Raw genomic sequence first — 24,499 nt, forward strand, 5'->3', positions numbered from 1 at the left:
TGAGGTTATGCAGGGTCTCAAATTAGATAAAGAGGGCAGCTTTAGGCACAGCATTTTTGGCTACATGGAAAAACCACCAATGAGCATGGGCAAGATGGAAGGCCATGTATTAAACTTTTAAATTTGAAAGGGCTAAGCTTCTTCCTCATAGTGATAATGCAGGGCTTGACAAATTTGCTTGGAATCTAGGATCCAGCTAAAAAAGATAGGAGCCAGTTTTTTTTTGTTAACGACAGACAATGGTTAATTTTTACATTGAAATTAAGACAGAAAGACAACTAGAGCAAAACATATATATATATATATATATATATATATATATATATATATATATATATATATATATATATATATTTTTTTTTTGAATTAAGAAAAAAATTATAAACAGTTTTTACTGTTGTGCCGGCCTCAATTACTGGCCGGCACAATCCAACGCGATCGAAAGGGTGTGCACACAGAGACAGGATACCCCAGCTGTGCCCCCCCAGGCACCAGGGGTTTGTCGAGCCCTGTGATAATGGTAATGTGTCTTTGGAGATTCTAGCCTGCGTATCACTCTATAGGCAGGTATTTATTATAGAGTCAATGAATTTGAATGAGCTTTTTAGGGTATACAGTGGTGTATTACCCAGGACGTAAAATAAATCAAAGCAGAAAATATTTTTAAAAATATGAATACATCTTAGTAAGCTAAAGGCAATTTTGACAATGTTTTCAGGTACTTTTTAAGTTTAAAGTGTCAATTTTATTCTGTGTGTAATTTCATAGAGATCTTTATTATTTATTATACCTAAGTATCCAAATGTATCCAATATTGTTATGGGAGCAAACATTCTAGTTAATGGAGACTGGAAATATGAGTCAGGAGACCATAGATGTCAGAAGATGATAGAAGACATTACAAGAGACAGCACGAGATAACTGCTATTATAGCTTGTTTACAAATCAAGGCTTCTACATTTATGCTTTCTACATTCCAAATAAAATTACATGTGGCACATTTATTATTTCTCTAAGCAAGATCTGTTAAAAAATACAGAAAATAGATAAGTCAGATCTGAAAAAAACAAGATAGCTTGAAAGCAATAAACCAAGCCATTTAACTATTAAAATGCAGTATTTTCACTGGCTTGAGTATGCACCCAGGTAAGGAAAACACAAACTATTGTCTACAGGGGCAGCTAGAGCTTCACAATAATGCAAAAAGGCCACTTGCAGCCTTTCCGAACCACAGGTTGGTCACCAGGGCTCTAGCACTGTCAGGATTAATAAATCAGTGGACAAAATGCTGGAGCTAGTATTTGATGTATGTCTATTCCAAGCATTAGGCATGAACATTCGGTAGTGGCAAAAAATCTAGGTGTGGGGGGATATCTGACTGAAGCAGCAATTAGTGTAGACATAATTTTGACTGGTGAGGTTCCTTCAGATTGCTTTCCCTGCGATGCTAAATGGAGATGTCCTGAAAATGCACCCGCCCCCACATCACCCTATCAGTAGGCCTGGATACTGTCATGTGTTTAAGCAGATAACTCATATAACTATGTTATAAGTAGGGATGTGCAAACTGAGCAAAATGTTTTTTGCTGGACATTAGCTGAAACCAGCAGCAAATTCACAAACATAGCACTCGCATTCCAATAAATCTTTAGGAGCCAAATATTGTCATTTGTTTCGGGCCTTTTTGATGGTAAATTTGCAAGTTTTTGTTAAAAGGGGCATGGGTAGCTGGGCAGATTTTCAAATATACGGTGGGGAGCAGGTTTTTAATTGCATTTTAAAGGGAAAAAAAATAAAAATACACAGTTCCTTTGTTTGGGAGATGCCTTAAAAGATAAGTATGGCCAAAGCTACCTTGGCTTTTCCTCTCTTGACGGTCACAGGAGTGCAATTCGTTCTGACTGACAGTCACCAACTCTCTGTTCAATTAAGAATCGGAACTAAATGATCAGTGGTCTTTGATCGCTGAGTTCTCAGATGCTGCACCCACCTAGGTGAGTATAATTTTATTTTTCTAAAACCCAAACTTCTATTTTATTAACTACTTGCCGTCGCCGCACCGTCATTTTACGTCCACAAGGTGGCTCTCCTAGGCGAGACCACGTAAATGGACGTCCTACCCTTTAGCCGCCACTAGGGGCGCACGCGCGCCGCCGGAGGCGCGCGCGCGCGCCCCCCGCTCGCCCCCGACTCCCGTGCGTGTGCCCGGCGGGCGCGATCGCCGCCGGGCACACGCGATCGCTCGGTACAGAGCGGGGAACGGGAGCTGTGTGTGTAAACACACAGCTCTCGTTCCTGTCAGCAGGGGAAATGCTGATTTTCTGTTCATACAATGTATGAACAGAAAATCAGTGTTTCCCCAAGTGAGGCCACCCCCCCCCCACAGTAAGAACACACCCAGGCATACTTAACCCCTTCCCCGCCCCCTAGTGTTAACCCCTTCACTGCCAGTGGCATTTTTATAGTAATCTAATGCATTTTTATAGCACTGATCGCTATAAAAATGCCAATGGTCCCAAAAATGTGTCAAAAATGTCCGAAGTGTCCGCCATAATGTCGCAATACCGAAAAAAAAATCGCCGATCGCCGCCATTACTAGTAAAAAAAATATTAATAAAAATGCCATAAAAATACCCCCTATTTTGTAAACGCTATAACTTTTGCGCAAACCAATCAATAAACGCTTATTGCGATTTTTTTTACGAAAAATATGTAGAAGAATACGTATCGGCCTAAACTGAGGAAAAAAAATGTTTTTTTATATATTTTTGGGGGATATTTATTACAGCAAAAAGTAAAAAATATTCATTTTTTTCAAAATTGTCGTTCTATTTTTGTTTATAGCGCAAAAAAAAAAAAACCGCAGAGGTGATCAAATACCACCAAAAGAAAGCTCTATTTGTGGGAAAAAAAGGACGCCAATTTTGTTTGGGAGCCACGTCGCACGACCGCGCAATTGTCTGTTAAAGCGACGCAGTCCCGAATCGCAAAAAGTACTCTGGTCTTTGGGCAGCAATATGGTCCGGGGGGTAAGTGGTTAATAAACATGCAGTTGTTGATCTGTATGATGTACTCCCACAAAAGTGACAGTAAGAATAATAAACTATTGCCACTAAATGACAGTTCTGGATCGGCTTAACTTGGTTTGTAACAAAAACAGGATGGGTTCCTCTAAAAATACATGTGGTATGGATTTTGGGGTAGATGCCATATACTGTATATATACTGTATATATTTATATTACGTATCAGAATTTTGGTGCTAGTATCTTTATATTCTTGGTGGATTGCAGACCTAAGCTTAGATTTATATTTATAATGTTTTCTCATTCCTACCCTCCACCACTGAATAGCAAAGGGGCAATTCCATGTGCATATACATTTCCATCCTTTATTAACCCCTCACCCCACCTTTCCTTTCCCCCTAATCTTCAGTCAGATGTTTACTATCCTACCTTTGAACTCTCCATCAGAGCATCACTTGTCTTCTAAAAACATTCCAGCTCCCTTGTTTCACCTCTTAGATACACTAAGCTTAACCATCTACCCTGGTGGCAGCCTCCCTCAATGTGCGGTTCACTTTGTCCCCCATCACAGCATCACTGAGCTCAGATCTACTGCCTGCTGTGTAGACTCGTCCCCTTCATTCCAGAAGAGGAAATAGCAGTAGTAGTTGGAGCAATCATCAATTCCCGAATGGACTACGCAAACTCTCTCTACATAGGACTACCTAAATACCAGATTTTGCGCCTACAAGTCATCCAGAACACGGCAGCAAGGCTGGTAACAGGAAAAAAAACCTGGGAATCTATCACCCCATCCCTGAAGACCTTTTATTGGCTAACCGTAAAGGATCAGATTACATTCAAGACCCTATGTCTCACCCACAAGTGCACACAAGGAAACGCTCCTCAATATTTATGCGAGAAAATAAAACACTACACCCCCAATCGCGCTCTCCGATCAACAAACCAATACCTCCTCCACATCCCCAAGTCCCGCTACAAATCAAAGGGAGAACGAAGATTTGCAGTCCAAGGACCACGGCTATGGAATGCTCTACCCACGGACATCCGCATGGAGGAAATCCATCGGGCCTTCAGGAAAAAACTTAAGACCCACCTCTTTTGAAGGATTAGGACTTCACTGGATTAAAAGCGCCTTGAGGCAATTTAGTTTGCATTTGTAGTGCTATACAAGTTATTTACTCACTCACTCTTACTGCGTCAGGAGAGAAAGAGATTGCTCCTATGATGATGGGGGTTGAGCAGTACTCGCTGGGAGTGTGTTAGCAACAAGGCAAGACAGGGGGGTGCTTTCTCTGAGTTTTTCACCCAGGGGCTTCGTGAGGTATGTAAATGGCATACACCTAGAGCCAAGGCATTATTCAACATTGGTCAAAGCTGTGCAGATTGTTTTTTATACAGGAACCCTTATCTGTTTAAGCAGTGTTTGTAAAGGTGACCTAACACTTAAATGAGACCCTTACCCTTATCAATGTAGTCTTGTAAAAACAAGTGTCAAATCCTGTCGATACAGGCAGCATTCAGCATGTTTGTAGTTTGTGATGGTTAAATATTTAATCTGAATTGAACCAAAAGATACATGACTATTTTCTTGAATTGGTAAACTTATTTTCCATTTTAATGTAAATAGTGTTACCCTCTTGATAATGAAGTATACTAGATTAGTAGATGTATGGTTCAGGTACATTCTCCTTCCTGGCAATCAATTAGCATTTGCCAATTACTGGCCATAACCAAGGTAAACAAACACAATGACTAATACATAAAGTTATGTTTAGCCATCTGATTGGAATGTAATTCCTAACTGGGGCTTAAAGTACATGAAACCAAAACTGTAAAACTTCCACAAAGCTGGGAAATTAAAACATGAGCATAAATGGAAAAATTAATCGGCAGAGATAACCTTCAGCGAAAGGTCACAAACAATCATGTGCAGGAAAAGTTTAAAAAGTAGAAAATTCTGCTCATTATTAGATGTTTGACACAAACATGAGAACACTTCACCAAGAGTAAAAATTACTCAGTAAATAACCTTGCACGTCATGATGACATTACTGGTACATTTAGTCATCCCTTTCAGTCTAAGAGCTCATTCTGAAGCTGCATCTAAGACATTGCGATGCACCCTGCCAAAACTCTTAGGAATTAAGTAAGGAAACACCCAGAAACTTGTGTGCAATCCAGAGTACAGCAAACCAGAAGATCATGCACACACCCCCACTTACAATCTATTCCTCCTTTAGCTCAAACATTCCATTCACCTGATTGCTTCATTTGGTGTAACACCCATTCTATTTTTTTCTCTTCTGCGACATGAGATTACACAGGTCACACTCAGTTGTAACCAAGGAGACCAGACATTAATGCAACACTGTATATCACAACTAGTCAAGTCTATATTGAAATAAAGAGAAAAATGGCTGAGGATTGGAATGAATCAATGCCCTATATCTATGACTGTAAACATACTCAGAGACAAAACAATGAATACCACCATAATAATGGTGAAAAGTATAAAAATAAATATTGCAATAAGGTTAAAGTCAAATAGGATCTAGCTCAATACATGTTTGAAGATTTTTCATGTAAATGTTTTCCATTATTACACAGTATATTTTAACCTTTCACCTTGGAGAAAAAGGAAAGCTAGTTTACTAAGAAAATGGCAAAATGGGTTACAGCAGAAATAAAACATACATTAAAATGGGAACATTGAACTTAATTTTTTTATTAAAGTTTTTTCAAACATTACAACAAGTCAGCATATTGCAATTCTTTTTCTGCAGATTAAGCACGTTATTTCTTTACAATAACTTTCTCTAATTTCAAATAATCTCCAGATTACCATTATATCACTCCTAAGAAAACAAACAATCAAACAAAGAGACAAACAAACCAACAAACAGACGAGGAAGATACAAAAAAAAAAACTCCCCCCTCCAGACCATCACTATCAGTCCTCCCATATACTATGCAAGGGCCTATCCAGCTCGTGTTTGCCCATTTATTACAACATAAGTTATTTCTATGATGTTCTAGGTTAGGCCAAGGAGAAAAAAGTCAGTCCTGGGGCTAAAAAAATGGGAACATTGGGCCAGATCCTCAAAAGAGATACGCAGGCGGATCTGCTGTTCCGCCTGCGTATCCCTGTTTCTATCTTTGGAACTGATCCACAGAATCGGTTTCCAAGAGATAGACAGAAGATCCGGCAGGTGTAATAGTTTTACACTGCCGGATCTTAAGATGCAGTACTGCGACCGCCGCTGGGGGCATTCATCGTCGAAATTATGCGTCGGGTATGCTAATGAGGAGTTACGTCGATCCTCAAAGCTTTTTCGCGTTCGCTACGTCGCCGCTATGTTAGTTTCCCGTCGCTTAGTTACACTTTTGTAAAGCAGCCCTACTTTTACACAGCAGGCGTACTGCTGTGTAAAGTATGGCCGTCCTTCCCGCGTCAAATTTTTAAATTTTACGTCGATTGCGTAAGCCGTACGGGAATACGGAAATACGCTACGCGCCGATCAAAAAATGATGTCGCGCAAAGCACGTCGGGAAATTTGCGTCACAAGCATGCGCAGTATGTCCGGCGTGGGAGCGCGCCTAATTTAAATGGGACTCGGCCCATTAGATTAGGAACGCCTTGCGCTGGACGGATTTGAGTTACACCGCCGCAAATTTCCAGGCAAGTGTGTTTTGGATCGATACCTAACTTAGGAAATTTGCGGCAGTGTAACTTAAATCTGTTAAGTTACGTTGCGCTGCGGGGCTGTGGATCTGGCCCATTAAAATTAAATATTTTGCACCATTGTAGAGTTCAGATATGTTTGCCCTAGTAAGCCGCTGTCAGCATATTTGGAGATCTTTGTATCTGCACATTTTCATATACCTTACCTTAAGACAATAAATGCATCCTACATCTAACCAAAGTGACGATTAAATATTTCATCTTTGCCTCTGTCTGTGGGAGTCATGCTTATAACTGTCAGCCTTGCAATGCATAATGGGACTTGTAGTTTTGCAACAGCTGGAGGGCCGCCACTTTGAGACCCCTGCTCTAACACAAACATTCAAACAAAGAACAGCCTGCTGTCCCATTGAAATAATGTTTTAGAGTGTGACACTACAAAAATCTTTATAAGGACATTTGTCACACATTAACCACTTGCCGACCAGCTCACACCAAGATACGGCGGCAGAGTGGCAACGCTGTGCGAATCACCGTACCCGTCTGGCTGCTCCTTTAGGAGCCATAGCAGGTGCGATCGCCACCGGCCACCCGCGATCGTGAGCCAGAACGGGGATTTGTGTGTGTAAACACACAAATCCCTGTTCTGACAGGGGAGGAGAGACAGATTGTGTGTTCCTAAGTAGGAACAGCGATCTAGCTCCTCCTCTAGTCAGTCCCATCCCCTCACAGTTAGAAACACACCCAGGGAACACACTTACATTTAACAACAAAAAAAAACAGTCCCAGTGTTTCTCTTCAAAGATGATTATCTTAATCACATGTGCACAAATCCACATACGTGAAACATTTCACCAATTTGTGAGACACCACCACCTTCTAAAATGGACACTCACCAGAAACAGGATAAACAAATGCCACTGCAAGTTTATGTCAGGGTTAACCTCTCCACTCAATCTGAAGATTTTCCAAAAGGTATGCCAGTAATCACTCCCTACACCTCCACATTATTTATCTCAGGGTATCATAGAAAGCAAACAGCCATCATTGCGCAAAATATATTATGCTTTATTTAATAAAATAGAAAAAAAGAGACTCACTCAAAAATATAGTGCCTATGGACCGGCGCATACTAGCCCCAAAAATATCACTGGAAAGACTCTAGACACTAGATTTGTGAGCGAGTCTCCTTTTTATCTATTTTATTAAATAAAGCATAATATATTTTGCGCAATGATGGCTGTTTGCTTTCTATGATACCCTTGGATAAATCAATGTGGAGGTGTATGGAGTGATTACTGGCATACGGTTTGGAAAATCTTCATATTTACTCATATGAGTGGAGTGGTTAACTCTGACATAAACCAAAGGCGTTTGTTTATCCTGTTTCTGGTGAGTGTCCATTTTAAAAGATGGTGGTGTCTCATGAATTGGTGGCATTTTTTCCAGTCACCGATTTGGAAATGTGCACGTGGGATTCAGAAAATCATCTCTGAAGAGAAACACTATATTTTGTTAAATATATGATTTTCGTCTGGGACTGTTTAATATATAAGGAAACTTATTTGTCTTTTATTTTATTTGTCCTTTATTTTAGTCCACTTAATATATATTTGATTGTTTTTTTTTTTTTTTTGATTAATCACTGATGGGTTATTTATGAATATTATTCACTGTTCTAAGAGATGTGGTAAGATATATGTTATCTTTGGGTTGGCACAGTTATCTTCTTTTCCTGCGATATTGCTTACCCTGCATTATTGGTGAGGAATTTATGACTGCAGCAGACCCATCATTTGAAGACAAATTGACACATTTTTTATATATATGTTTTTACTATTTTTGTGACGGTCACACGTATATCACATGACTGAGCAATAAACAGCGGCGTTACCACTAAGTTCTGACAAGCATTATGGTAATGTGTATTGTGTCCATCCCTAGTCGGCCCAATGGGGGGAGGGGGAAGACCACATCCTGGTCAGTAGTTACCCTATTTTCCCGTATAAGAAGCGATTGAATAGTTTGATTACAAAACAGAGGGTACAACAAGTTTGACATAGGATAACATCTGGCTTGGTGGAGGCCGATATCATGTTTTTTCATAGCAACTCAAATATATAACGCAAGTTATAGAACCTCGCCCAGTCCACCTTTTTTTTTCTTCCCTCTCTCCTCTTATGGAGACGAGATGAGCTTAGACCTGGGGATCAAGCAACAGTCTTGGGTCTATCTAAGTACCTATAGTTCTCTCTATATTGGAGGGGTGAGGAGTGGGTGAAAAGGGAAAGGGGGAAGGGAAAGAAGAGAAGAAAAAAAAAGGGGGTGGGGGGTGGATATACTGGAGGTGTTCAGTGGGTGTGGGTTCTGGTGAAAAGTGTTCCGAAGTGGCAAGCATATTAAGAGCCGGTATGTGTAGTCGTAGGGGCCCCAGGACAAGGCCCAAGCCTCTAGGGCTCTTTCTGGTAGCGTGAAGCAGGGCACCGACCGCGATTAAGGGTTTGATTTCTTAGAAGCTTTGCATATTCTGTTGTTTCTGTAAAGTGTCTCCAGCAAGCCCAAGTTTTGCCGAATTTGGAGGTAGTTTCCCTGGCTTGATATATTAAATCCGCCATGTCCTCAGTTTTGTTAATGCCTCTCAGCCAGCCATTCTACTATTGTTGTTTTTTTTTCTTCTTTCCAGTGCATCAGGATGCACATTTTGGCAGCGTTGATTAAGTTAAGGGTCAAGGACTTTCGGTATGCTGATTAGGGGATCAAAGTGTGATGAAGAAAATACTGTGCCGCTGTGTATTCTATGAAATAAGACGTGAGGGAATACTAATATTTTCTCCTTTGCCAGAAAACTTTTTGAGAACAGGGATAATAAAGTGACACGAGACAATGGGCTTGATTTACTAAAGGCAAATCCACTTTGCACTGCAAGTGCACTTGGAAGTGCAGCCGCTGTAGATCTGAGGGGTAGATCTGAAATGAGGGGAAGCTCTGGTGATTTTATCATTTAATCATTTACAAGCAAAAGTGCTGTTTTTTATTTTCCTTGCATGTCCCCCTCAGATCTACAGCGACTGCACTTCCAAATACATTTCCAGTGCACTTGCAATGCAAAGTGTATTTGCCTTTAATAAATAACCCCCAATATCTTTATTCTCTAAAATATCTCCATAAACATCCATATAAAAAACAAAAACACATATAAGGGAGAGAAGAGTTCTCTTCTAAATATAGGGATTTTTAAGTGAGATGCTGTTCGTAGTATTTAAAGGGGTTTTCCACCCATTTTTTACGTTTATTAAAAGTCAGCAGCTACAAAAAGTGTAGCTGCTGGCTTTTAATAAACTGACACTTACCTGCTCTACTGCTCCAGCGATGCGCCGGCCGGGGCTCCGCTCCTCGCCCCCCCTCGCCGGCCGGCGTCTTTATTTCTAGTGTGGGCACCCGGCAGTGACAGCTTTCAGCTTCACGGCCGGGCACCCACTGCGCATGCACGAGCGGTGCGGCGCCGTCCGATTGGACATGCGCTCGCCTACAGGGAGGGGCTGTGAAAAGGCGATTAAGCTAATCGCCTTTCCAGCCCCTCGGCGAAAGGAGGAAGTGGGACAGGAAGTCCCCTTCTCCTGAAACCCCCACTCCCCCCCCCAAAAAAAATTACATGCCAAATGTGGCATGTAAGGGGGCGAAGAGTGGGTTAAGAGGAAGTTCAATTTTTAGGTGGAACTCCTCTTTAAGGTAAGCACACCAAACACGTATGTTTTAGAAAAATATCAAAAAGATTTTATTTTCATATAAAATATTTCCATATAAAACAAATTGTATGATATGACCACAGTACATTACAAGGAATGAAAGAGAGAGAATATGAAATGCAGATTGCCGACTAGTTTCGCACTGTTGTGCTTCGTCAGGGCTTGCAATTTATTCTTTCTGAATTTAATGGTCTGTGTGTGACATAAAAATATACGTCATTAGTACATCATAGCAAAATACATTGTAGTCCATTTAGTAGTCTTGATGACAAGAAAAGATAAAATACAATAACTGTGTGCTTACCAATTCCGTTTACAACTGAGCCAGAGCAAAATTGCCTATACGTCAACCGGCAATTTTGCTCTGGCTCAGTTGTAAACGGAATTGGTAAGCACACAGTTATTGTATTTTATCTTTTCTTGTCATCAAGACTACTAAATGGACTACAATGTATTTTGCTATGATGTACGAATGACGTATATTTTTATGTCACACACAGACCATTAAATTCAGAAAGAATGAATTGCAAGCCCTGACGAAGCACAACAGTGCGAAACTAGTCGGTAATTTGCATTTAATATTCTCTCTCTTTCATTCCTTGTAATGTACTGTGGTCATATCATACAACTTGTTTTATATGGAAATATTTTATATGAAAATTAAATTTTTGATATTTTTCTAAAACATACGTGTTTGGTGTGCTTACCTTAAATACTACGAACAGCATCTCACTTAAAAATCCCTATATTTGGAAGAGAACTCTTCTCTCCCTTATATGTGTTTTTGTTTTTTATATGTATCCAATGATGGGATTGTGAGTCACTGCTATTCGACTTGGGAAACCTTTCACCTACCCCTTTGTTTTTCTATATATCCATAAACATCCACTACTTAATGGTCCAGAAATAAATTTTTCATTAAATTGCTTCTTAGAAAGTTTTTCTGCCTCCTTGTAACTTCCTTTGTAAAAACTTTAAACCTCTCCTTTAACCCTTTTGTTTGGAACGAGCAGTGGACGTTAATTGCAGTTATTTGCACTGGTCTGCACACACCACACATCCCATAGTCCCTAGTCAATCTCAGGAGTGAGAACGAGAGGGTGGCTACTGTACATCCCTACATAGTGTGACCATAGAGAACAAACACAGCCACCCTCTAACAGGAAGTCAGTTAACAGCAGAAAAAAAAAGTTTTGATAGAAGAATACATACTTATAGATTACCAGAGTTTCGTGTCAGTTTAAATAATTTGATCAGCGTACTGCTGTGACTTCACTAACACAGGCTGGGACAGATCCTCAACTAGGTTATATCTTTAAACTGCACATATTCCAAAAAATATGCAGTGAAATATATTGTCATCAAAATTAACATAACTTTCAAAAAAGATTTTTGGAGTGGGTTTTGTACCTCTTTAAGTAGTTTTTCAAACAATGACAAACACTGATTTGTGCTCTGTGGTACCGTATTTTCCGGCGTATAAGACGACTTTTTACACCGGAATTACACAGCCAAAAACCGGGGATCGTCTTATACGCCGGGTTAAGCAGCTGCTCGCTCGATATCAGCCCGCCGGGCGCTCTAACTCTGTATTCTGCGCTGCTCAGCCAATCCCGATGCACTCTTTTGATGACAGAGTATGCTAAGCCTGCTTGGATTAGAGTAATTACCTCTGCCAATCAGAGCAGGCTTAGCATGCTCTGTCATCAACACAGTGCATCAAGATTGGCTGAGCGGCGCATATACAGACTACATACAGCACCCGGCAGCGGCATTTTCGTTTTTAAAACGCATTACAAACAGCCTTACAAAGCACCCGGCGGCGGCCTCTTTGTTTTAAAAGAATTACTACAGCAGAAGGGGGTCGGCTAATATGGCGAGTAGACCACAAAACCACAGTTTTTAGCAGTATATTAGGGGGTCGTCTTATATGCCGAGTCGTCTTATAGGCCGGGAAATACGGTAATATTTAAAACTAAAACACATACTGATAACGGCCAAGCTAAAATTATCTTATGTGTCAGCCTCTGTGCAGGTGATATTGGGAGAAGTCAAAATGATTCCTGGGGTAATCCAACCATCAACGATTGTACATTCTATCTGTATGTTAATAGGGAAGGGTTTTTTTGGGGTTTTACAGGTCTCTTCGAATCCAAAATGGCATGGCCAAATAGGGGAGAACCAAGGTGCACAATGTCAAGGTTTTTGAGAATGGCTGCAGTGAGCTTTTCAATGATAGGAAACATATTGCAAAAATTGCTGTATTGAGTCCATTATTTGTCTAATAAACTATGACAAAGATGAAGGAAATTCAGCCTGTCAGGTAGGTCACTTGTAGGCCTGAAATAAAGCTAGAAGCAGATGCAAAGACTGGTGTTAGAGCCAGCACCTGCTCTGGTGGAAGGGGCGCATCATCGCCCTGAGATTGTGTGTTGTGCGGGGGACTTCAGCAGAGTGAATGTTTGCCTGTGGGTTTGCAATGGCTCCCTTTTCCCCTGGTCGTCGCCTTAGCTACAAATGAGGGTATTCCCCTGTGGGGTACTCACAGAGTAAGATGTAGAATATAGGGTAAGCATATCCAAAAGGAGAATGCAGCTAGCCTGGTGTGGACCACCTTGTAGGGAATCCTTGTGGTGAAAGGGCAGGAGGAAGCGCATGAGTACCATATAAGAGCTCTAGGAAGAAGCAGCGGTATAATGTGCAACCTGTGTTGAGATGTAACACCTGGCCATACACCTGTGACTAAGCTCTGAGTAGTTGGGTTTTAGCGCCAAATTCGAAATGGTCACACTGTAGTGAGTGAATACAATTCAAATATAGCCCCAGTCTTTTATAGTCAGAATTATACTGGGTAACTGTATATAAAGTTTAGGCTTCGCCTGTCTCAGCTGGCATACCCTTGAAGGGGTCTTCATGGGCTAGGTTCCATAGGGTGGACTACAGCCCTGGACCTGAATAGCACCTACGCACGATAAACCAAGTACCAAGGTAAGCGCCCATTCAGAATGTATTGCCAGAGCAACAACACAGGCTGTCCCCACAGTGTAGGGTTTGGGAATGGCTCCCACGGTTTACCAAAGTTTTGCCAATTTGGATACACTGATTCTATTTGTGGTATTTAAAAAATGTTGAGGAGTTAAACTAATTAGGCTAACAGTCATTCTCCATGAAGAAAGAGACTTCCATCGCCTTAAAACACTAGAGTAAAACTGAGGATTCACTAAGTGCGATAGGTATATGGGGGGGGGCACCCATTGTCCAATCACCTGAAGGTAGGAATCTACAACCAGGATCTATGAATACTTTGCTTGTGTCCTGTGCTGTATGATTAGGATAATCACATTACAAAACCACCAGCTGAGGCAACATGGATTTTTTTTTTATTAATAATAATAATAATAATAATAATAATAATAATAATAATTATAATAATAACTGCAAAAATTGTACAAACGTTTGCTGAATAAATATTTCCAGTATATAAAAAAGAAACACCACCACATCAATGCACAACATAAAACATATATATTTATACCATAGTCATTTTGAAAAAGTAAATTTAAAAAACCCTGCTCAGCACACTTCTCAAGCAGTGAGCACAGAGGTTCTCGATGCATCAAGAAAGTCATATGTTATCTCTGACATGTCAAAGGGCTTGTGAAGACAATCAGGTGACAGCAAGTAATGGAGGGCTCCATCCTTCTCCCTGTTTTGCTTTAGGAAATCCGCAATAGCTTTCCAGCGTGCAGCTTCTGTTTCATCATCTGCCCATCTAGGTTCCTGGAGAAATGTTGATTGTAGAAGAGGGTAAGCTGTGTCGTGGTACACTTGAATGAATGTGCTCTTCAAAAATTCGGGATCTCCCTACAGATAAATATATTTACATTAACTATATAACTGAACTAATTTTGTTCCTGAGTTTTTGGTTTTATTGCATACATTCCTGCTCAAAGGAGCACATATGTCCATTGACAAAAAGGCAAGTGCTGGCTTGGTCTCTTAATCCCACATTTCATTTTTTTCAACATATCTCATAAGATAAGAAAGGAACTCATTCACAACTTTCACAAAAGACAGAAAACCATCATTGATACTAAAAGGGGGCAATACAAAATATCTACCAGGCAATTCCTAAATATTTTGCACACATGTTAAAATCTACTTTCTAGTAAATACTTTAAACACCCATAAATTATATATTTTCTGAAAGCAGAGGCCCTGTAGAATGAAATGGTAGAAGTTGCAATTTTTTATGTTGCATGATATTTGTGCAAATGCTGATGCGCATATGTTACATGTTCATATTTTTGTATATTTTCAGGAAAACACACAATTTTTTTATTTATTTTTTAACAGGTCCATTTTATTATTTGCTTTCTTTATTGATTATACGATTCTGTGATGTAATAGTTTAATGTGAGTTGTATTAAAAATAAAAGAAGAAGAAAAAGAAAAAAAGTGTTTTGGTCCACATCTTACCAAATGTTTCCATAAATGCTCGTTCAGTGTTATTTATCTATCATATAAATGGGCTTATTTATTACGGTTATCCAAAAGCCATTACCGTATTTATCGGCGTATAACGCGCACTTTTTTGCCCTGGGGGGCAGGGATCAGGCAGTCCGCCCTGGGTGCCACCCACTGGGGGGAGTCAGGCCAACTACCCCGCCTCTCCTGGCCCTGGGACACTGCTGCCAGCATACTTTAAAGTTAGGAAAACATTACTGCCAGCCCTTTTTCATACACCACTCCTCCTGTGTTACTCTCAATGTAAATAGAAGCCTCTAAATACCTCAATTAACACCCCTCTTTCTGGCTCTCTGCTCCTCCTGCTCCGCCACCTCCTCGAGTGTAGCTTTTGATTGGAGAGCGGTCATGTGACCGTCAATGAAACAGCAGAAGAGAGTAGTCACATGACCGGGTCCATGAAAGAGCAGCGTTAATTGAGGTATTTAGACGTTTTGATTTACAATGACAGTGACACAGGAGGAGCGGTGTATGAGAAGGGGCCGACAGTGATGTTTTCTCAACTTTAGAGTATGCTGGCAAAGCTGTCCCCAGAGACTGGGGGTCTCCTGGGAGTGCAGGGGGGCATTATAATGAAAGGGGGCTGTGTGATGTGCAGGGAAAGGGGGCTGTGTACTGTGAAACGGGCTGTGGAAAGTTTTTTTCCTGAAACTTCCCTCTTAAAGTTAGGGTGCATGTTATACGCTGATAAATACAGTAATTCAATTCCAATTTTTATCAGTTGACATACCAACATCACAAACAGGGTGGAATATGACCCTAGTGAGGCATTCTCCAAAGTAAAATGCAAAGTACAAAATGCAGAAACTTAATGCTTTGCGCTTAATAACTGTGCTTTGAAGCATTTTGCTGCAAAAAATTACATTCGTACCATTAAATAGTAATAATAGTGAGAAAAGTGCTACCTTTTCTGACCTCTTCAAAGAGTTCTGCTTTTCAGCCCATCCACTCTGAAAAGGAAAAAAAAAATCAATATAAATAATGTGATAATATATTTCTTGAAATGTTGTATATGCGCATTTGTTAACATGTATATTCTGTATCTGTGTTGAGAAATCAATTAATCAATAAAAAAGAAAATAACAAGGTCTAATAGCCTAGTATAGATTTGTCCAGAGAAGAGGAGAAACTAATGTGGACAACAAATTCATATATTAGGCTTTAAAGGAATTCTATAGTCACAGTGTACACTTTCATTTTATAACAGTGGCTAAGTGATTAGTACTTCCGCCTGGCAGCACTAGGGTTCTTGGTTTGAATCCTAACCATGACACTACCTGCCTAGAGTTTGCATGTTTTCCATGTGTGGGTTTCCTCTGGTTACCTCCCACATGCCAAAAACATGCTGGTAGGTTAATTGGCTCCTGTCTAAATTGGCCCCCAGTATGAGTACGTATGAATGAGAGTTAGGGACCTTAGATTGTAAGCTCCTTGAGGGCAGGGACTGATGTGAATGCATAATAAATATGTAAAGCACTGCATAAATTGACAGCACTGTATAAATACCTGTAATAAATAAAATAAAAACTAAAATAACATCAGCATTGTAAAGGCAAAACAAACAATAGTTAGTTTGACTTTCCAATCAACTGTAAGCTTACTTTAAAAAAATCTCCTTTTATGTGTGAGTACTGCCTATTTGCTGGCCATCTCTTTCCTCAACTTTCCCTACATGCTTTGCAACTTCTCCTCTGCTGTTTACGTTCCATTTCTAAGGACTACATATCCCATGGTACCTTGCTGCATGCAAGCAGTGATTCCTGTACTGACTCTGCCCCTTGAAACTCCCCCTCTCATCACCTCTGTAGTTCAGAAGGAAGGCTCTGCAATTTCTGTGACACAGCAGTACCTACTCACAGGGCATAGTGAATATGTGTGTCCCAAAATTCAAGGAAATAAACGTGTGGGGATCTTCGCCAAGTAAGTTTACAAACTTAAATGTGGAAATGAATACATGATTTTACATTTTGACCATAGATACAATTGAAAATAAAACCTTTTAGGTGGTATATGCACTGTTTTTAAAATGTGTCCTGTTTAAAGCACTAAAAAAAAAACTTTTGAAGAAATATTTAGGGTGCTTAGTTGATTTTTATCTCTGTAATTCTGAAAGCAATGATGATTTAATGAGCATATTTAACAATAAACAATGAGTCAGTTGTCCATGTTAAATGAAAGCGATTACTGCAAATAGCAGAAATATTATATGCTATAGATTTTATATGCTGTTTGACAAGCTTGTTACAATAATTGGTCACTTAGTGTTTCACAGTATAGTGTTGTGCATGAAAGAAAGCCTTTACAGTGAACAGGACACTCACAATTTGCCATATTACAAGAACAGTTTTGGAATATTAAAATGGTTTGCGGACTGAAGTAATTTTTGTAATAGCATTACAAATTAAAAAAAATGCTTATGTAGAAATATGTTAAATAAGGAAAGGAAAATTTGAATATTTCAAGCATGGTTGGTTTAGACGGAAGAAGAGAATTAAAGAATGCCAACAGTAAGGATGGGTTAAGCCCCGTACACACGATCGGAATTTCCGATGGAAAAAGTCAGATGGACTTTTTCCATCGGAAATTCCAACCGTTTGTATGCCCCATCGGAAATTCCGATGAATTCCATTGGATTTTAGATAGAGAACATGTTCTCTTTTACTCCGATGGAATTCCGTCGGAATTCCGATGTGATTTTGGTCAGACAAAAGTCAGATTGTGTGTACGGGGCTTAACTGCACACCATGGAAAGATAAAACTCCAACTTTTTTATTTGCAGCCATCAAAATCCTTATGCCGGGTACACACGGTCGGAATTTCTGACAACAAATGTTCGATGTGAGCTTGTTGTCGGAAAATCCGACCGTGTGTATACTCCATCGGACATTTGCTGTCGGAATTTCCGACAACAAAAATTTGAGAGCTGGTTCTCAAATTTTCCGACAACAAAAGTTGTAGACAATTCAACGCACAAAAATTCTACGCATGCCCAGAATCGTTGAACTTCATTTTTCTTGGCTAGTGTTGTACGTCACCAGGTTCTTGACGCTTGCAATTTCCGGCAAAATTTGTGTGACTGTGTGTATGCAAGACAAGTTTGAGCGAACATCCCTCGGAAAAAAATCCACGGTTTTGTTGTCGGAATTTTGATCATGTGTACGCGGCATTAGACAACATCACAGCTACACAGAGGAACCAGGTTGATGCTTTTCACATTTAGGTCCACAGATGCCTAGTCATAACCTGAATAGGTTATGGCTAACTGTCTATGGATGTGAAACACATCAACCTGGTTCATATGTGTCGCTATCCTATTGTCTAAGGGTTTTAATCAATTCAATAAGCAAGTTGGAGTTTCGTCTTCCTGTGGTGTGTGGTTATTCAACCCTACTTTTTGCATTAATTGTGGATATGAGCCAAACCTGCACCCAGGCTGTCTTAGGGGATGTGCGAAGCAACCTGGAGCTGTGCTTTACTCTGTTGTGTATTAAGAAAACTAAAGAAAATGTGTGCTTTTCCCATGCAACAAGTTAGCTTTAAAGCCCTGTGCCTCATTAGCATCTTTCCTTTGTTCTTTCAATGTTTTGTTTAGCTGCTCGTGGCTAAAAACATACCTGGTACTTACAGGTATAGGGGAGCATTTGACACATAGCCCTTACCCTCACCTAAATCGCTGGTGTTTGAGGATTAGCCCAGCCACATGAAGGCAGGAAAAGAGTCTTCCACCTTGTGTAAGCGCCAGTTAGAACGACTCGGAGCTTACACAGAGACTAGTATACACTGGTAGAAGCGTTTGTGATCCAATCTTCTTCATACAAGTCATACTCACTTGTATAAACTAATTAGAGCAAGACACAAACAAATGTCAAACTGACAAAAGGCCCACGTAGTCAAGATTCAAGTGTAGGTGGACAACTCAGCAGCCATATGCAGCCACTATACACTGAGAACCAGATATGGAATTATGTGTGCCGCTCAGGCTGTGAGGGCTTCTAGCCCTGTGCCCACCGCTATGAGTGTCGGCCAGTGAAGGAGCTTGGCTCAGCTCCAAATGTCAATGGAAAACAAAAGCTGTATCCCATTGGCTGCACATCGAAGCAAACCCGCTGTGATGAAGTATGTCACAGTCTCAGCCCAGGCTCCCGCCAGGCCATGGCCAATCGCGTTTCGTTCTGCTCCTCGGAGGGGACTTTCTCCGATTCAAACCCCATCACATGCACTCTCTGTCCACTGATGTAGTATCTCTGATCTCAGAGTTTGAGAGCTCACTCCCGTGATGATAAAGGTGAGCAGTAATAGCTGGGCCTTTCTTAGCAACGTCCTTTGAGATTTCCAGTGATGCTTCATAAGGTATGTAAATGGCCTACACCTATAATAAAGGCGATATTAAACTTTAGTCAAAGCTACACTGTTTGTTTTGGTCTACAGACACCCCTTATCTGCATCGGCAGTTTTTGGTAAAAGGTTTGACAACACTTTAAGAAAAATCCAAAATAATATTTTTTTTCCTTATTTAATTGATAGAAGTTTTTTTAAACTAGGCAAATTATCGTCTTTCTCCAGCTTTTAAAAGTCACAGGGAGATGTAATTATTACACCTAAAATAAATATGCACTGAAACCTGCCTAGTACTAGAGAACAGTGAGATGTTGAACAGGTTTATAGAAACCAATTGCCAAACACTGATTTTGTCACTCATCTATGAAAAGATTCAAATTAATTATACAGTGTGTCACCTTATAAATTCATCATAAGACTCCACAAACAAGTAGTACAAGAGCTCCTATATTTCTCGATGTTCTAATAATCAAAACTTCGTACTTTCACTGAGGATTGGTCTTGCAGGGCGGGCTGAATATTTTAACTGTATTATAATTAAAACACCCACTCCTTCCGGACCTGCAAATCTGCCCTTATTAGGAATGCATAAGTCTAATGTACTGCCTGATATTACACTGCAAATAATAATTTAGCATAACGACCATTGTGCGTAAAATGGGAAGACAGGACAAAAAAAAAAAGAGTTTAAGTATAAAATCTTTTTCTAGACATCTTACTGATATAATGTTATTTCCTTACTATGGGAGCTGCTATTGTTGATGTAATTCCAAAAATTTTAGTCATCCAGCTGTTATGCTCTACTACTGGCTTCAGCAGTTTCTGACTCCAGAACAACATACTCAAAGAGGTATTTTAACTACGTGATACGTTCATTTTTTTTATCGCTAGCTCACCCTGTGTATCAAACTTATTAAATGTGCTATAAATAAGGAAATATCAATGTATAATCACATATAATATTTCCAAAACATCAAAAGAAAATAAACTTGTTTGTATGCTGGTGGGATCTCCTATGTTGCTGTTTCAGATTGAGACTTTCTCTTCTCCTGGACAGCACTACCGGTATATGAGTTAGTGACCAGCAAGGAGAGGTACTTGTGTTTGTTCCATAAATATGTTTTTTTGAGGGGACAGTAACTTTACACTGTTATACAAGCTGTACGCTCACTACTTTACATTGTAGCAAAGTGTAATTTCTTCAGTGTTGTCAGATGAAAAGATATAATAAAATATTTACAAAAATGGGAGGGGTGTACTCACTTTTGTGAGTTATTGTATATGCGATTTTGACTTTTGTAGTGAAGGTCAGAAATGGTGGTGAGCATTTACCCTTAAGCTACTGGTTGAAGCTTTTCTGTGGTGGAGCATGTATACTTACAGCATCATTTTTTTTGGAGACCTGTTGATGCACATTAATTGATCTATGAACTAGTTTTTTTTCTTTGGATGTTTTGGAAATGTTACATGTTTGTATACACTGATATTTCATACAATATTTATAGCACATTTCATATTATTGATACACAGGAGTGTTTGCAGCCTAGTATTTTTTGACTGTTGCTTAACCACTTAAGACCATTATGCAGGTTAAAGGACCTTGCCCCTTTTTGCGATTCGGCACTGCGTCGCTTTAACTGACAATTGCGCGATCGTGCGACGTGGCTCCCAAACAAAATTGGCGTCATTTTTTTCCCACAAATAGAGCTTTCTTTTGGTGGTATTTGATCACCTCTGCGTTTTTTTTTTTTTGCGCTATAAACAAAAAATAGAGCGACAATTTTGAAAAAAAAATCAATATTTTTTACTTTTTGCTCTAATAAATATTCCCAAAAAAGATTAAAAATAAAACATTTTTTTTCCTCAGTTTAGGCCGATACGTATTCTTCTACCTATTTTTGGTAAAAAAAAATCGCAGCAAGTGTTTATCGATCGCAGCAAAATTTATAGCGTTTACAAAATCGGGGATAGTTTTATGGCATTTTTATTAATATTTTTTTTTACTACTAATGGCGGCGATCAGCGATTTTTTTTGTGGCTGTGACATTATGGCGGACACATCGGACAATTTTGACACATTTTTGGGACCATTGTCATTTTTACAGCGAAAAGTGCTATAAAAATGCACTGCTTACTGTGAAAATGACAATTGCAGTTTAGGAGTTAACCACTAGGGGGCGCTGAAGGGGTTAAGTGTGACCTCATATGTGTTTCGAACTGTAGGGGGGCGGGGCTGGACGTGTGACGTCAGTGATCGTCTTTCCCTATATCAGGCAACAGACAATCACTGACATTGCCACAATGAAGAACGGTAAAGGTGTGTTTACACACACCTCTCCCCGTTCTTCAGCTCTGGTGACAGATCGCGGGACACCGGCGGTGATTGGGTCCGTGGGTCCCGTGGGCGCGGTCACAGAGCTTCGGACCGGGTCGCGAGTGCGCGGCTGGGCCTTAAAGAGACACGTACAGGTACGTGCTTGTGCCCAGCCGTGCCATTCTGCCGACATATATCGGCGTAAAGGGGTCTTTAAGTGGTGGCTTGCTAGCTGGCACCCTGATGGGGGTGGGTGGCTTGCTAGCTGGCACCCTGCTGTGGGTGGGTGGCTTGCTAGCTGGCACCCTGCTGTGGGTGGGTGGCTTGCTGACTGGCACCCTGCTGTGGGTGGGTGGCTTGCTGCCTGGCACCCTGCTGTGGGTGGGTGGCAGGCCTGTCACCTTTCTGTGGGTGAGTGGCTGCTAGCTGGCCTGGCACTTTGCTGTAGGTGGGTGTCTGGCTGCTGACTGGCTGGCACCCTGCTGTGGGTGGGCTTGCTGGCTGGCACCCTGCTGTGGGTGGGTGGCTTGCTGGCTGGCACTCTGCTGTGGTTGAGCGGCTTGCTGGCTGGCACCCTGCTGGGGGGTGGGTGGCTTGTTAGCTGGCATCCTGATGGGGGGTGGGTGGCTTGCTAGCTGGCACCCTGCTGTGGGTGGGTGACTTGCTAACTGGCACCCTGCTGTGGGTGGATGGCTTGCTGACGCCCTGCTGTGGGTGGGTGGCTTGCTGCCTGGCACCCTGCTGTGGATGTGTGGCTTGCTGCCAGGCACCCTGCGGTGGATGGGTGGCAGGCCTGTCACCTTGCTGTGGGTGGGTGGCTGCTAGCTGGCCTGGCACTTTGCTGTGGGTGGGTGTCTGGCTGCTCACTGGATGGCACCCTGCTGTGGGTGGGCTTGCTGGCTGGCACCCTGCTGTGGGTGGGTGGCTTGCTGGCAATCTGCTGTGGTTGAGCGGCTTGCTAGCTGGCACCCTGCAGGGGGGTGGGTGGCTTGTTAGCTGGCATCCTGATGGGGGGTGGGTGGCTTGCTAGCTGGCACCCTGCTGTGGGTGGGTGACTTGCTAACTGGCACCCTGCTGTGGGTGGGTGACTTGCTGCCTGGCACCCTGCTGTGGGTGGGTGGCTTGCTGCCTGGCACCCTGCTGTGGGTGGGTGGCTTGCTGCCTGGCACCCTGCTGTGGATGGGTGGCAGGCCTGTCACCTTGCTGTGGGTGGTTGGCTTGCTGGCTGGCACTCTGCTGTGGTTGAGCGGCTTGCTGGCTGGCACCCTGCTGGGGGTGGGTGGCTTGTTAGCTGGCATCCTGATGGGGAGTGGGTGGCTTGCTAGCTGGCACCCTGCTGTGGGTGGGTGACTTGCTAACTAGCACCCTGCTGTGGGTGGCTTGCTGACTGACACCCTGCTGTGGATGGGTGGCAGGCCTGTCACCTTGCTGTGGGTGGGTGGCTGCTAGCTGGCCTGGCACTTTGCTGTGGGTGGGTGGCTGGCTGCTGACTGGCCTGGCACCTTGCTGTGGATGGGTGGGTAGCGGTTGGCTGGATGGCTGGCGTGTCCGTCCGACCCCTCTAGTAGCGTGCAGTGCATTGGTGAGGTGAGGGAGGCTAGGACTCACTGTCAGACTCAGAACGTTTAGGCCCAGTGCACGGAAGCGTAATGACGTCATGTGCATGTGCCACGCGTCCCTGCAGTGCACCGCAAATCTTCCGCCCTTTTGGGCCCGAAAATATGGCTGCGTCCCGCAGAGACCAATATCGGCAATATTAGTAAAATTTGCTTCGGATTCTTCTAAAATTGTGGATATTGGCCTGCAATAATCGGCTGTAACTGTAATCAGTCGTCCCCTATAACCAACAGTATCGGTGTATTTTGGTAATATGAGACTTCCCAAGCCCTGCCTGCATGTTCCCATACTAACTGCATCCCAGAACACAGTGCAGACCCCACCCACTGCTATTAGGACCCAATAAATCTTATAATCAGTGCTTCCTGGAAGTTCCCTTGTAAAATGAATATTAAATATTTTTCCCCAGATGTCAGTGGTGTTAGATCTTAGCATGATTTAGGCATAGGTAGATGGCCCAATCTTTGCAAAATATTCTAGAACTGGTGGTGTGCAGCATATCAATGCTGAGTAAACAGCTCGCATAAAACAAAAGGGATCCCAGAGTTACTTTAGGACTGGAACTGATCAAAGATATAAGAACAGGAGTGTCATTCAGGCATGTAAAGTCCAAAAGTATTTATTCCAATAAAAGTTTTAAGAAAGGTCTGTATGTCCAGTCAACATGTATCAGGAGCTCAGATTTGTTCCATCATCAGGAAATCATGACGATGGATTCCAAATGTCAGTGACTGGTGCAGACTGCAACAACCAGCTGCTGATGAGCTTGCCACTATGCATTCAATACAACAACCATCTTTCGGTTCACTCGGAGTACACAAGTATTTGAAGTGTAATGGATAGCATATCAAGTCAAGGATGAATTTTTATTTTAAGTGTAGCCAGGTGCTTGGCTATGAATCAAGAGTGAGAGAAACACCGGCTGCAGCCGTTCTCTGTAGCTGCTGCTCTGTGGTGCTGAACTGCACCCATACCAATACCAATAATTTATCACTAAACGGTCTTGTGTTTATTTCCTTGTGCTGAATTCAGTTGAGTTAAAAGTATCCACACTTATGTTCATATAGATGCTACAGAAACTTTTACTCAACCAGAGGGAAGGGTGTTCTTGGAGTCGAGGCACAGAACAGAGAACCTAAATTACTATGCAGCTCCTTCGGGAGTAGCACTACATGTAGTGCTACTCCCGAAAGAGCTGCATAGTAATTTAGGTTCTCTGTTCAGACATTTTAAGATAAACATTTTTT

At 41.5% G+C, this 24,499-nt stretch overlaps 1 protein-coding gene across 3 annotated transcripts in view; it reads right to left on the reverse strand.

Annotated features, from left to right (window-relative positions):
* Nucleotides 1-13,958: 13,958 nt before the first annotated feature.
* The window catches only part of NPHP1 (nephrocystin 1), a 119,718-nt gene continuing 109,177 nt past the window's right edge, over nucleotides 13,959-24,499 (reverse strand). For all 3 annotated transcript variants that reach the window (XM_040351110.1, XM_040351112.1, XM_040351111.1), the window contains exons 20-21: nucleotides 15,889-15,933; nucleotides 13,959-14,320 (exon numbers count right to left, since the gene is read on the reverse strand). In XM_040351110.1, the coding sequence (XP_040207044.1) occupies nucleotides 14,042-14,320; nucleotides 15,889-15,933 (324 nt within the window). In that variant the 3' untranslated portion in view covers nucleotides 13,959-14,041. The remainder of the gene's footprint in view (nucleotides 14,321-15,888; nucleotides 15,934-24,499) is intronic.

Source organism: Rana temporaria, chromosome 4, assembly GCF_905171775.1.
Source record: "Rana temporaria chromosome 4, aRanTem1.1, whole genome shotgun sequence".
Classification (NCBI taxonomy): Eukaryota; Metazoa; Chordata; class Amphibia; order Anura; family Ranidae; genus Rana; species Rana temporaria.